The sequence below is a fragment of the Thalassophryne amazonica genome, chromosome 8, assembly GCF_902500255.1.
Source record: "Thalassophryne amazonica chromosome 8, fThaAma1.1, whole genome shotgun sequence".
Taxonomy (NCBI): domain Eukaryota; kingdom Metazoa; phylum Chordata; class Actinopteri; order Batrachoidiformes; family Batrachoididae; genus Thalassophryne; species Thalassophryne amazonica.
The window spans coordinates 41,755,691-41,771,822 of NC_047110.1; the positions used below are offsets into that span (position 1 = coordinate 41,755,691).

Below are 16,132 nucleotides of genomic sequence, written 5' to 3' on the forward strand. Positions count from 1 at the left end.
CATGAGATCAGAAGGAATGTTAAGAACAGTGCTGGAGGGGAAAGCAGATGGAAAGAGAGGGAGAGGAAGGAACAGGTTGGCAATGCTGGACAACATACAAGAAGGGCGTGGCTATCACATCATAAAGGAGATGGCAATGGATCAAGAGAGATGGTGTGCAGTTGTGCATGCTGGACCTGCCCAAGAGCAGACCACCTAAGAGAGAACCCCCCCCCCCCCCCAAAAAAAACCCCAGAACCGATAAAAATTGTAATAACTCCTACAAAGGTTTAAGAGGGAGTTTGACAGTCTGTACAATCATTACCCAAAGTTTCAGTTATTTTGGTCACCTTGCATAAAAGTCATGTTCTTTCAAAATTATGCTCCCAATGGTATGATTTGGTGGCGAAATAGGCTTCCAGGGAAAATGTCTTTTCCTTGGCTGATTAAGACATGTTGGGGAAGACAACTGGAGCAATAGTCTTCCCCAACATGTCTTGGGTCATGGTCATGATAATTTGCCGGACCTTTAAGATGTATTACAATTTTTATGGGTTCTGGGCTTTTTGAGGGGTGTGTGTGTGTGTGTCTTTTTCAGGATGACAATGACCCCAAACAGATTTTCCACTTCCCATATACTTCACCCTGTATATGGGAAGTGGAAAATGGTACAGTTGTTATGGAAACTACAATGTGACAAACATGTTAAAACTGGTCATTACAAGTATATGTACACAAGTATATTTAAATTTGAGAAACTACGCTAATTTCATTATTTAAAAGGCCATTTGTAGATGAAATGTCTTCCTGTCGTGTCAAACCCCAACTCTGAAATATGACAAAAATGAAGCCTCTAATAGAATAGAGCCTTTGACATTGTTCTTGCATATATACATACAGTGAAATTTGTCCTCTGCATTTAACCCATCCTAATTACAGATTGACACAATCCAACCACTAGGAGCAGTGGGCAGCCAGAGTCCGGCCCCCTTACCATCTCCAGATGTAGAGACTCTGCCTTGGTCAGGGGCAGAGAAAGGAGCAGACCCTAAATAAGCATGTTTTTGATTGTGGGAGGAAACCAGAGTGCCCACAGGAAACCCACACAGACACGGGGAGAACCATTTTCCAAGTTCTCCCACTTAGAAATCATGGAGGGGTATGAAATTTTCATCTTAGGTGCATGTCCACTGTGAGAGACATAATCTAAAAAAAAAAAAAAAAATCTGGAAATCACTATGATTTTTTTAATAATTTATTTGTATGTTACTGCTGCAAATAAGTATTTCAACACCTGTGAAAATCAATGTTAATATTTGGTACAGTAGCCTTTGTTTGCAATTACAGAGGTCAAACGTTTCCTGTAGTTTTTCACCAGGTTTGCACACACTGCAGCAGGGATTTGGTCCACTCCTCCATACAGATCTTCTCCAAATCTTTCAGGTTTGGAGTTTCAGCTTCCTCCAAAGATTTTCTATTGAATTCAGGTCTGGAGACTGGCCAGGCCACTCCAGGACCTTGACATACTTCTTACAGAGCCCCTCCTTAGTTGCCCTGGTTGTGTGTTTGGGGTCATTGTCATGCTGGAAGACCCAGCCATGACCCATCTTCAATGCTCTTACTGAGGAAAGAAGGTTGTTTGCCAGAATCTCGCAATACATGACCCCATACATCCTCACTGCAATACGGTGCAGTCATCCTGTCCCCTTTGCCGGAGAGCACCCGCAGAGTATGATGTTTCCACCCCATGCTTCACGCTTGGGATGGTTTTCTTGGGGTTGTTCTCATCCTCTAAACATGGTAAGTGGAGTTGATTCCAAAAAGCTCTATTCTGGTCTCATCTGACGACATGACCTTCTCCGGATCATCCAGATGGTCACTGGTGAACTTCAAACGGGCCTGGACAGCTGGCTTGAGCAGGGGGACCTTGCTGCCCTGCAGGATTTTAACACATGACAGCATCATGTGTTACTAATGTAATCTTTGTGACTGTGGTCCCAGTTCTCTTCAGGTCATATCACACATATATGTGTGTGTGTGTGTGTTTATATTACCCCCCAGCAATGTCCACAGATCGCAATGCCAGCGGGAGTGCATTCCAAAGACCAACGATCTCATATTTTTGGATTGTACTGTTTTTTTGTTTTTGTTGTTTTTAAGTGAGTCGCCAGTAGAGGGCAGGTTATTCTCTCCAACTTTGGCGTTGCGGTAACTAAAGTGTTTGACACTCGGCGGCCACCGTAGCGGGGTTCTCGGGTCGGTTGTGGTTTTCAGTCTACAAAACTTTTACGCTGTACAGACAACACAGACCTGAGGATGGGAACAGCACTTATTTATGATGAGGAAATGGCAAATTACCGACTGCTCTGGTTTAAGTAAGTAACATAACGATAACTACAAGTTATAATGACGTGTCATTAGTCCTTGTCTCATAAAACTCGTTCTTTTCAACCTGACAGGCGCGCGTGCACACCGTACTCTACCGTAAATAATTTTTGTTTTACAGTATTTTTTTGGCATCACATTTGTTGTAGTTTAAAAACATAAAGCACTCAGCAGGTATCATTTTAATATTTTAAATACAAAACCGGTGTCAAGGGCTCAGCACTCTACGTCTGACGACTCCTGTACACGAGTCTGCGCATGCGCGACATTTGGCCGCCCGCTGAGACTGGGTCTGTCACAGTCACGATCGCCAACGACAACTAAGAGAATACGTGTGGCTGAGACATGAATTGTGTTACAAAACCTACCTAACCTGTTTCATTTCAGGAAATATGGTCGCCAGTGGCAGCAACAAGCAAAATATGTGCAGTTGAGACATGAACCTACCTTACCTGTTTCATTTCAGAAATTCGATTGATAATTTCCATTAAAAATAATACCATAAGGCTCCATTAAAAAAACAAAACAAACAAGCATTAGTTTATCATCCCCGCTTTCTGACTGCAGTTGATACAGTTGTAATTTAAATCTGGTCACTTTTTAAAGGGGTCAGACTTGTGGTGTTTTCATAAAGGAGTCCAATATTTTTACCCTGGCACAACGCTCAATGAATGAACACAGTCCACGCACCAGTGTCAAGTCCTTGACTTTACGCTCTGGCTTTAACGCATCAGCATACCATCGATTTCTATTTTACTCACTAGATGCAGGACCGGTGTCGCAGACCGAACGGTCCGCCTCTAAAAATCGGTCTGCCTTTTGCATTTGCACATGTCATTTTGGACCACAGCAGCTCATCTCAGATGGAGTCTCTTTACCCAAAGCAATCAAATGTATTAATGGGATTATTAACCATCAGATGACAATGTAAAACCTCTTAAATCATTCTGAAGTCAGTGTTAAGCAGAAACGAGGCCATTTTAAGAAGACTCTTTGAAATGACTGATGCGCAGTGAACACATCAGCTAACATCTCGTTTAGCTGTGGTGCTCTGATCACTTCCGCCTTTTATGATGAAATAATGCTGAATTTATGTGGAAATGATTGTACAAAAGCTTCAGATATCTGCTGCAGCGATAGATAACTGGAGTGCAGTTTGAAGCAGAAACGAGGTGTTAATTTGTGAACTGCGTCATTAGGGGGGACCATTCGGTCGGCGACACAGGGCTGATCCGCTCATTCACTGGCTGTTGCCAGAGCGCCGCCATCTTGGTTAGCGTCTGACAACCAGACATAAATAGAAATCGATGTGGGCATGATCAGTGTTTTTATTTTTTAATGGTCTGTGTGAACTTGGTGATTCATGCAAACATCCAGTGATGGCAAACAGGGAAATAATATGTCAGCCTTGTTCACTATATTCTTCTCAAAAACACCGCTGTCAGTACAAGCAAAGTTTTCCAACTGACTTTATATCACCAGCCAGTAAACAAACGGTTAAAAAAACCCGACCAGAGTGGAGGCAGTGACCGACACAACACAAGCCTCTTTCAGCTCTGTCTTGTCAAATGCACCGCGTATGTTATGAAACAAGTTCACCAAGTAATGTCAAATACCATACAAACCAAAACAGAGGTGAATTGAAGAAAAATTAAGGAGCACAGCAACGTGAGCTAGAATCAAGGCAAGTACAGAGAGAGATCCTGTGTGTGTGCGCAAGAAGCTGCAGTCAGACGTGTCTGTGTAGGGAGGGGCGGGCGCTGTGTATGATTGGCCAGTCACAGAGTGTGAAGACAGTCAGTTAGCCAGTCAGGATTTTCCTTCAGCACGAGCACAGATATTGATGAGTTTTATTCATATCATGCTCGTGCTCATCAAAAATGCTTTATCCATACCGCATACAACCCTAGTGCCTACACTGATAACAGGGAGTCATCTAGCAGCGCTGGGGTCTTCGAACAGACCACATGCAACACCTGAACAAATAGCCCAGATTTTCCTCAGACGCTAACTTTTATTCCTCAGTCTAGGCTGGCCCCATGTGGGCGGACCTTAGCCTGTCGTCAATCAGTGGCTATGTGATTGGCTGCAAAGTGAAGTGAGGTAGGTGGGTATAAGGTGGGTGTTGTGCTCACATTGCGTTCAAGGCGGTATGTAAAAATTTTATAGTGTATTTGTATGTTGATGCCAAACAACAAATTAGAGTGTTCCATCATGCCATCCGAATAGATGCGAACTATAAATTGATAAAATGGTTTTATCAATTAGACAGCTATAAAAAGATCAGATAGTTGTGCCAAATACAAGGACATTTTGGATGTGCATCGGCCATTTTGTGGTATGCATCATGGAACACTCTGACACCAGTCAGGGTTAAAGTAAGATTATTCAATCATTTCTGGACCAAGTTGAAAGAAATCTGAAAACACTTTACTGGAATATGCAGTATATCATACAGAAATTGATCTCATTTGTGTAGATTAGTAGAATATACAATTTCAAAGCGACTGTCATGTGACCCAGCAAATTGAGAGAAAAAGCATTTCCATTCTATGAATTTGCTCTTACAGAATATCTCAGGATGGAATACCTTATATGAAGAAAAAAACTGAGGCTAATTAAAAATGGATAAATTGAGACTTATGAAAGTGAGACTTCTAATTGAATCCCTTAACTAATGGTGAGATATTTCTCACAATAAGGCATTCAGGCAGTAAAACTGAAGTCACTACATTACAGAATACAGATCAGACACAAAAAAATAAATCCTTTTCTAACCTTTATTCAATAATTTTAGTTATTTCTCCAGATCATTAACATTACATATAATACACACTTATGAAAGCTCAATTTATTATTATTTATTTTTTATTTATTTAACCTTTATTTAACCAGCTAATACTTCTTTGTCAGCTTGTCGCAGCACCTGACCGCTGCACAAAACAGCATTTTTAGATCACTTTAACCCAAGTTTAAGTCAGCAAATAATCTATTTCTGTTTAATCTAATGCCTGACGACGCATAATAAGGCTAAGCAAGATGACGGCTGCCCGGCAACAGGTCACTGACTGCATCCGCCATCTGGTGGATTAAATAGAAATCGATGAGCATACTCCTTGTTCGCCCCCTTGTTGTAGGTTTTGTCTAAACAATACATTATATTGTTGAATATTGTTACATGTTGGGTTTGCACCCTGTTTTTAAAGAAATGAGAGGCACAAACACTGAAAAGAAACCAGTCAGAGAGAGACAAATATATATATATATTTTTTGCTCTGCGCAGAGGAGGAGAACAATGAAGCAGCTTGTAAGTGCTCAGCTACAAAGCTCTCCTAAAATCTCCTCCTCTGGCCCAGCCTTTTATTTAGTTCAACATGAGAAAAAACAAACAAGGACAGTCGGGAGAGGTTACACATGAGTCATGTCTGCAAGAGGGAGATATCGGGACAAGGTGACTGCTGGAACCTTCCATTCCTGCGACATGAACCTTGTGGCTCCCACAGCAGGATAAGGCACTTATGTAAAATGACGAATGCAGTCAACAAGTCTTTCTTTCTAAAACCTCCTCTTCTCACAAAGAGGAAAAATAATAAGCATAAACTATAAGAAAATAAATAATAATAATATAAGCATAAACTAAAGAAAATAAATGATAATAAGAGCATGAACTATATAAAATCCTTGACATAATCCTCCCTGTTTATCGTTTATTTACATAAGTTTGTCATGTCCAAAACACACTTCAATAGAAAATTTGTCCACTTTAACCACTTGTCTTATTACATTTTCAGCTAAAGCTTCATAGGCTAAGAGTGTGTTAACTCATCACGTCAACAGTTCAAGCTTAAACTGGAGTTGTGAGCTTTTCAATATTATCATAATTCTCAACACAGTCATTATAGTTTTCTCCACTAAGGTCTGACTGTTTCAATGCTTGATATTTTGGCATAGTTTGTTGGAAAGCCAGATTACACTGTACAAATGTATTTGACACCATTTTGCCAACCATTGTTTTGATACAAGGGATCACACAACACATGCAAAGTCCAATCAGAATTAGGACTATAATAACTGGTGTCACCATTTTCAATAGTAACTGCCACCATGGTCCTGAAGTCAACCAGGACCAGGGATTCCACCGGCTCACGGCTAGGGTGTCTTTATGCATTGCATCACAAAGTTTATTCAGCTCTTCCAATGCGTCCTGCACATCCACTGAATGAATGGAGTCTGGGATGAAAGTACAGCATGTTGTGTTCAGCAGAACACAAACTCCTCCCTGTGAACCAGTAAGCAAGTCTAAAACCATGCGATTTTTGCATCACCATGGTACGTAAAGCATCTATTTCAGTGTTTTGAGCTGCGACTATTTTCTCAGTTACATTCATGAACAGACCCAATCGATAATTCAGAGTTTCAATCATTAATTAATTTTTTACCACTCCTATCCAGGGGAACAATGAATGTGCTATTTTATCTCCTACAGACCACAATTTTTGGTCCTTTGGTACATCCGAGCCCCACATGTGATCATGTGGTAACGCATCTGGGTATATTGATCTCCTCCGTCTGGTGCTGCCATTCTTCTCTGTGGAGGTCCTTGGTACTACCACATATGTATGGTCAGTCACCTGGGTAGGTGCACACACACCACCCCAATTTGGTGGGAGACTCATGTACAGTCTGGAACCACAAAGCCAATAGATGTCATCATACACCGGAGTACCATTTACAGGTGGTAGCAAAAACTTACTAACATAAGCACATGATTCATCCGTACCCCATGGACAGGAGCCTGTATAATTACATCCCCGTCCAATGTGATGAAGATAAGTACCATCCACATGTTTTGGTTAGGCTTAAATTATTTGATAAAACATACGTTTGGGTACACAGACGTTTCTTAATTTTACCTACAGTTTTATTCCCTGTCCCGTAAAAGCAAATCGGGAATGGCCGTTGTGATGACAATTTAACATGTGATGATATTTTTGCGTTTCCCTTCAGTCTAGTCAATGGAGCAGCACTTGGGCACGCTTGTACGTCCTCTGTTGAAATCCCTATCATATAAGTGGTTGCACTGTGGCAAGTGGTGTTACCTCTTATCAGATTTGCTGAGAACTGTTGCCCCCGAAATACAGTTTGATTATGCATCCGTATGATAAGACATTCTGTCACCCTAGCAGGGTACGGTTTAGCCGTCAGAGCTGGGTGTGTTGAGGATATAGGCATTTGCGAACAAACATAACAATTAGTAACATGTAATTCCATAGCCAATAAATGAACATATCTGTACCACATATTAGTATGGTATATATGAGGGTGTCCATCTGTCTCATTCACATTATGAGTAAACCTCTTCTGACGTTGCTTCCGTTGTTCTCTGGCTCGGTCCACAGTGAGCTGCAATTCTTGGGTCAACCACCAGGCCAGGAATTCGAGGAGCACGAAACACACTAAGATCACAACGCAACCGGCTGCCCTACCAACAGTCCGGCAGCGGCGGCGCTGAGCACGCCGCTCCGGAGTCTGCTGTAGTTCAGTCATGATTGCTAGGATACAGTGTTGTTAACCAACCTCACCTAATAGTGCAAGGATCTCCCTGCTTCACTGGCGTTGAGACAATCTATTGCTAATTAAATAGACTCCCTTTGTAGCCAGACTTCCCCTTACACTGTGGAGGCAGCCAACACACGCTGTATCTTACAGTGACTTAGATGTATCCACGTTGATCTCTCCGCTATCTTTACTGCAGTTGGTATTGTTAACAGCACTTGGTATGGACCTTCCCAACGAGGACTGGACCAGTTCTTCCTCTTAATCACTCTGATGAACACCCAGTCTCCTGGCTGGACTACTGGAAGGCCGTCCTGTGGAAGATCAAAATTATTCAGCAGTAAATGTGTTTAAGTTATCTCTTTCTGTGTTAATGTCTTTTTCATAAAATCTGCTAATGTTTGTTCCTCATCTGCTGTTTTAGTATCCATGTCAAAAATTGGTAGACGATATGGTCGTCCATAAAGTATCTCAAATGGTGTTAAACCTGATGGTGTTGGTGTTATTCTCATATACAATTTTACTAGGTCCAAACATTCAATCCAGGTTCGTTTTGTCTCTTCCATACATTTCCTTAATCTTATTTTTATTGTGCCCTTTGTTCTTTCCACTAATCCTGCACTTTGTGGGTGGTAAGCACAATGATGTTTTAACTTAATTTTCATGTGTTCTGCTACTCTTTGTACAACTTCATTTACAAAATGTGTTCCATTATCACTGTACAATGTCTCTGGTATTCCATAATACGGAATAATTGTGTTACACAATGCTTTTGCTACTGTTAAAGCATTTGCTTTTTGTGATGGAACAATTTCTACCCATTTTGAAAAGGCATCAATTAATACTAGACCGTATTGATAAGGTCCACATCGATTTAGTTCAATAAAGTCCATATGAACAATTTGAAAAGGATACTGTGGTTTTGGGAATTGCCCTCTCCGGGGTCTTATACTTCCCTGTGGGTTGTGTTTCAATCAGGTAACACAGGCTTTACAAAAATTTTTTGAGTATAAATTAAATCCATAGGTATTAAAGTATTGGTCTACCATATATACCATCCCCCCTGTTGACACATGCGTTAACCCATGTGTCGCAGTTGCAGCTGCTTTGAATAAGCTTTTGGGTAGGATGGGTTTGTTATGTACACAATAAAGTCCTTTGGGGTTTGGGGTTGCCCCATTTTTCAACCACAAATGTCATTCCTGCGCTGGTGCCTGTTTTTGCATATCCAGTAAAAGGTTAGAATCTATTAATGGTTCATTGTCTGTCTGAGCTGTGTAAATAGAAGAAGTGCCATATTGACCAGCTGCTGCTTCTTTCGCTATTTTGTCTGTGAGACAGTTTCCTCTGGAGACAAAATCTGTACCTCTGGTGTGGGCTGCGCATTTACATAATGCCAGGTGGTGATGGTAATGTCACTGCTTCTAGCAAATTTGTGAGTAAGCCTGCATGTGTCACTGGTTTCCCTGTAGAGGTTATCATACCTCTTTGTTGCCATTGTTTTGCAAAGAACCAAATTGTTGAAAATGCATATCAACTATCTGTATAGACTGTCAGTTTCTGTCCTTTAGCCAAGATACAAGCTCTGGTTAATGCAATGAGTTCTGCAGCTTGGGCTGATTTAAAATGATCGATCTGTTTTGCTTCAATAACAGTATTTGGTAATTGAACAACAGCATAGCCTGTTAATGTCTGTCCTTTCTGATCTTTGAAACATGAGCCATCCACAAAGTAATGTAGTCCATCTGTAAATGGTTCGTCTGTTAAGTCTGGTCGAGGTAATTGTTGTTTCTGTGTGTCTGCCAAACAATCGTGCGGTTCACCATCTGTCTCAGTAGGTAGGAGCGTGGCGGGATTCAAGGTGTTGCATCTTTCAATGGTAATATATGGCTGAGACAATAGCATTGCTGTATAAGCTATCTGTCTAGCAGGCGATAAGAATGTATCCAAACGTTTGGAATAATAGCCAACTGGTTTATTTTTATTACCATGTTGTTGTAGCAAGACTGCACACATGAATCCCTGTTTTGTGTCCACCATGAGAGTGAATGGCTTGGCATAATTGGGCAGAGATAATACTGTGGAACTCACATGTTCTTGTTTAAGAGCTGTAAACTGTTCTTCAGCTTCTTTATTCCACTGTATTTTGTCAGTCATATCCATTGGTATAGAGTGTATTAAATCCTGCAATTTCTGCACCTTCTCTGCATAACATGGAATCCAGGCTCTGCAATAATTACAGATACCTAAAAAAGTCATCATTTCCTTTTTCTGCTTCAGGTTTTAATGGATATTGTTTGATCCGTGGTCTCCAATCAGATCGTGGCTTAATTTTGACTCGCGGAATATTTTTCAACAGTCCTACATCTGTGGGTGCATTCACCCAGAGATGAGGAGGCAGTTTGGCCAATAAAGTCTCATCTTCCTGTGTCAACAACACAGATGTTGTTAAATTTCAATCGTCCAGATCTACTTCATGTATCACCGGTGTCGTCCAAGCACTTACAAACATGTATTTCTGATACAAGCCTGTGGATGGACTGAAATCCCACACCGACACTGCATCTGCTTCATGCTAATCAGTCGCTTCCTCAGCTATTTCAGCAATTCCTCCAAGGTCCTTCCAGGACTGAGTGTCTGCCCTTGTCAGTGAAATATGCGGCACAGCCTCAGGTTTTCCTCTGTACCATTTGTCTGCACTTTGGGTCAGCACTACACTACACATAGAGGTGGTTTTTCTGTCTGTGTATAGGTGTGCTACTGTCTGTAATTCTGATGGAATTTTCAGAAATCCTGCTCCATACCTTTCATCCTTTCGTGGAGTGAATAGCATAGTTATGTGTAGATCTTTTGGTGACATCATTACTACATGTTCTCTGTTTTCACAGGTCATCAGACCTTCCTCTAATAATTGTTCAGTTTGTCTCAACTCCGACAGATCCAAAGAGTACTGCCAGGCCTGGGCCAAATTTGTATATACAGTAGCGGGCTGCCTCACAGCTCTCATACCACCTACTGTTGGCGTGACTCCTATAGATAAGGCAGTCATCAAATCTCGTCCCAGTAAATTTACTGGACAATGGGGTGAATAAACCACAGAGACACAAGCAGTTTGGTTCGTTTCAGGATCTTCAAAATTGACAAACTTCAATATTTTCTCTGAATTCACCTGTCCATTTGCAGATTTTACCCAAACGACTTCTTTTGCAAATTTAGTTCCAGGAGGTCTGTCTGTTATCACTGTCCTATATGCTCCTGTGTCACAGAGAAAATCCATGTCCTGTCCATTTACCTTTAGAGTCACCCCAGGTCTTTCTTTCAGGAGTGGTAATGACCATGCTCCATGAATATCCACTGTGATTGTTATCTGTTTTTCTGGTAACTCATTAATGTTGTCACTTATTGGTGTGTTTGTTGTTACATCCAGTATCTTAATCATATCATCTGAGTCAGTGGTCACATTGTGCTTTCTAATCCATGCACTAATTTCTGGCTTCAAACCATTCAGGAGGGCTTGTTTCATCTGATTTTGATATGCTCCCGCTTGATCATCATTATGCGGTATACCGCTGTTTGCACGGAAAACTGTTCCTAAACGCTGATTATAATCATCCACATCCTCATCTGCCTTTTGTTTACACGCATTTATTTTACCATAGTCCGCTTTCTGTTTAAACTTGTTTTTAACTCTGGTCATTAGATCGGTTATTTGAGCCTGTACCGCCGCTGCCGGATCTTCCTCATTCCCGTATGGCAGGACCGTCTGCAGCACGTCCTGTAAATGTCCCTCTCACGGCCGTCTCATTATCTTCAGGTTTTACAAACATTACTTTCCCCTTTGACTTTCCTTTCTCGTCTTTTTTCCTCTTTATGGCCTCTACTCTCATCCGTGCTTCACTGAGCCATACTTTTGCACTTTCTCTCTCTCCTTCTTTTCTTACTTTCCAGTTACCCTTTTTATTTGCTGCTGCTGCTGTAAGCTTTAACACCAAACCTTCACAATCTGGCATAACCAATTTACCTGAAAAGCCATATTTCTTTTTTCATTTAATTATGTACTTCAGATTTTCCGGATTGCGTTTGTGCATGTATTTTTCATCGCCCTGAAGTAGGGGCTTATTTTCTGTGCATGTGTTTCCCATGTTGGTCACCTATTCCCCTTCACTCTGCAAAGTTCAGGTCAAGCTTCTACCCCGTGGGGCGGACCTTCCTTGGAATCCCCCTCTTTGCAGACTCGTCGGGAATATGTGAGTGTGGTGCATATGGACTTAAAATGACCTACTTTGCAGACAACGGCTCCACTTTTATCCCCTGATAAAATGGGATATCAAGCTGTCCGTGCTTCAGTCACTCACAGTCTCATTCTTTTATCATTACTAAGGAATACTCAGTCAAACAATACCACACATACAGTCCGACACTGTCACACATACACACACACTCCCACAACCGCTCCAACTCTCACACACATACAAAATAAATTACAGATTTCATCAATGATTGCAATTACAGACAAGCCCTCATCTAAAAAAAAAAAATAAAAAATAATAATACATAAATAACAACAACATCCTTACAACAAAACAACAAAAACAGAATTTTCTCTCATTCATACCACAAACACACTTAGTTTCACTTTTGAAATAATCAATTAATTCGCGTCTCTCTAACTGCTTCTCCTGAAATTTATTCTTACTCCTCCTGTATTTCTCAGCCGGATGGGGACTCTAACCCCTCCGCCACCTGTGCCGGCAGGACCGGAGACTCTAACTCCCTCCCCCGCACTTTATTCTGGATGGGGACTCTAACCCCTCCTCAACATATTTTCCTCACAGGCAGGCAGTAATTACTTACGTTAATTTGTTGCGCCCCTCATTTGGTTCGGAGGCGTCGTCAATCTACTGCGGCGAGCGGAGGTGGACGTCTATAGTCACCGGCCCGACGGAGAATTCACTCCTCAGGACTTTCCTTCGATCCCTCTAGTGGAATCGGCTGTGCACAGTCTGCGGCGTGTCTCCCTCCGTTCGCTCGAGAAGATCTGTCGACGCCCCACGTTGGGCGCCAAGAAAAACTGTTGGGTTTGCACCCTGTTTTTAAAGAAATGAGAGGCACAAACACTGAAAAGAAACCAGTCAGAGAGAGACAAATATATATATATATTTTTTGCTCTGCGCAGAGGAGGAGAACAATGAAGCAGCTTGTAAGTGCTCAGCTACAAAGCTCTCCTAAAATCTCCTCCTCTGGCCCAGCCTTTTATTTAGTTCAACATGAGAAAAAACAAACAAGGACAGTCGGGAGAGGTTACACATGAGTCATGTCTGCAAGAGGGAGATATCGGGACAAGGTGACTGCTGGAACCTTCCATTCCTGCGACATGAACCTTGCGGCTCCCACAGCAGGATAAGGCACTTATGTAAAATGACGAATGCAGTCAACAAGTCTTTCTTTCTAAAAACCTCCTCTTCTCACAAAGAGGAAAAATAATAAGCATAAACTATAAGAAAATAAATAATAATAATATAAGCATAAACTAAAGAAAATAAATGATAATAAGAGCATGAACTATATAAAATCCTTGACACAAAACTCATCAATAAAGTAATTGTAATGTACAATGCTTCATTTCAGGTCAGCTTGGTTTATCTCATCGTTCCAGGCAATGATAGCTATCAAATGACTGATAGAAGCAACTTGGAGACAAAACCAAACCATCTGATTTCAATAGCAAGCATACAGCCCGAGTGTGTCTTCACCGAGCGGCTAGTCCCAGTGTTGCAGACCGAACGGTCCCCCCTAAAAATCGGTCCACCCTGCTTTCATTTCGCATGCATCATTAGCCACAGTTTACCAATTATCACGTTGTTTCTGCTTAAAACTGCACTTCAGTCGTCATCTATCTCAGCGACAGATATCTGAAGTAGGGATGTGGAGATTAATTGACACGAATCGGTATCTTGATACAAACATGCGTGATGCAAGTGTATCAATTAATTTAGTGTGCATTGATTCAATTGTCGTCTGAAACAGCGATGCATCGGTTGCTGCGTGCTTGCATCACTTTTTTTCCAAGGCACATTGAATGTACCATCACTGACAGAAGCCTGAAAGCTCATTTCTACCGCAACAAATCTATATTTCAAAATGGAGACCCGCGAGAACAGCTGCAAGCAGTTGGATAACGTTTTTGACGCACCTAAATCAGGTGTTTGGAGATATTTTGGCTTTTTTTTTGACGCAGGTCATTTGAAAAGAATCCTGTGGGTGCCGCTGCGCCACTCGGTAAGACTGGTAAGAAAGTATCTCAGATTACTTTTGGCAAGGCGGTACTCTCTCAGTGAGTGACTCACTTTATGTCACTCATTGAGAGTGATGTTGTGTTACAGTTTACTGTTTTAAGTTCTGTGTGATCAAACAGGTTTCACATATGAGGGAACTGATTCTTGTTCCTTAATGTTGCATCTGGTAAATTTGCTGCTTATAAGGAGTAAAACAAATCCTCTGCCTCTATTAGAATCAGAAGAAGAATACCATAGTACCATACTGAATTGCAGTTTCTTATTTTCTATTTAAAATTTTGTGTAATTTCTTTGCATCATGTTAAATCGCATCGTATCGCACCAAATCGCATTGTATTGCAGTGTGAGGAAGTGAATCGCCATCAAATACATATTAATGAAATCGCACTGAATCGGAAACGGGTGAATCGTATTGCATTGTATCATTGGTATTGTCATTTATCGCGAGATGTATTGCTGGTAGTATGAGATGCATATCAAATCGTCAGTGGTGACATTCACATTCCTAATCTGAAGCTTTTGTACAATTATTTCCACATAAATTCAGCATTAGTTCATCATAAAAGACGGAGGAGGCCATCAGAGCGCCGCAGCTACACGACCTGCTAGCTGATGCGTTCACTGCGCGTTGGTCATTTCAAAACGTCACGGAGTATTGACTCATTTCTGCGAAAACCTGCCTCGTTTCTGCTTAAAACTGACTTTAGAAAGATGTTTTACTTTGTCATCTGATGGTTAATAATCCCATTAATCCATTTCAGCGTTTTGGGTGAAGAGACAGACAAGCTGCTGAGCTCTGAAATGACGCATGTGCACTGGAGGCAGGGCAGGCCAATTTTTAGGGGCGGACTGTTTGGTCTGTAACACCAGAAGTATGAATTCTCAGATTCACCACTTCGCCGGAAGTGATGTGTACAGAACCTCACAAATGTATTTTAATTCTAATTTGAAGTGGATATTCTTCTGTAACCGCAAGAGGACTTGCAGTGCTTAGACAAGTCTGTGAATCCCTTCATGCAATTCTTGACACCAGCTTAAAATATAGGTCCAGGACACACTGGTTACGGATATTACATACAAACTTCTCTGTATAAGTTTGTAACTGCCCAGGTATGGACCTATGTACATATCATTTACCTATGCACTTTTGAGTCTGGAATAAAGTCATTATCATTATTTGTCCAGAACATGCTGTGACGGATTAGGGGAAGGAGTAGGGTTAGAAGTAGCAAAAAAAAAAAGTGTCACGAAAATATTAAAAACCCAGTGGGTCATTTGATGATGTCATTGCACATGATTGACCAATCATTGCGTGTTACGGACAAACAGCCAAAGTATGTCCTCTTCTGGCCACAGAAGAATATCCACTGGCATTCTAATTTAAACTGCATGTTTAAATGTGCTTGCCAGTGACGTGTTTATGGCTAAATAATTAAATAGTTACATATGACTAAATCATTTTATATACATTATCGTATTATATGTTTATTTGTTTTCATAGCAACTTCACTTATTGCAGTAAAAATAATGTTTATGTATTTCAGATTTCACTGGATGATGGAGCTCAGGAACAATTGTTGTAGCCACGATGCTACTTTTGAAACGGATGATAAATGCATTACCGGTCTCTAATTTATTAACATTTTTACAACACAAAATACTTCATGTGGAATATGATTTGTTACCCAGCCCATCATGGGAGCTCGAGGTACCTGAGCGTCTAACAGTGAGCCATGAGGCTTTGGTTAGGAAAGGATTGGCTGGCCGCTGTGTCTCCATTCCTGCCCGTGAGGCGACAGAGACAGAGATCCTGCTGGCTCACAGGTCAGTCTTCATGTCCACACTGAACCCTGTCTGGTACAGTTATGCATGTGAAAATGAACCTAATGAATGTAAAATCAAAAATTCTTTACTGA

The 16,132-nt window shown here is 41.2% G+C and overlaps 1 protein-coding gene across 2 annotated transcripts in view; it reads left to right on the top strand.

Annotated features, from left to right (window-relative positions):
* The first annotated feature begins 2,213 nt into the window (after positions 1-2,213).
* The window catches only part of hdac10 (histone deacetylase 10), a 70,089-nt gene continuing 56,170 nt past the window's right edge, over positions 2,214-16,132 (top strand). For both annotated transcript variants that reach the window (XR_004562167.1, XM_034176059.1), the window contains exons 1-2: positions 2,214-2,354; positions 15,906-16,040. Coding sequence is in view for 1 of the 2 variants with exons in the window: in XM_034176059.1 (XP_034031950.1) it covers positions 2,296-2,354; positions 15,906-16,040 (194 nt within the window). In the remaining variant the exon portion in view is untranslated. The remainder of the gene's footprint in view (positions 2,355-15,905; positions 16,041-16,132) is intronic.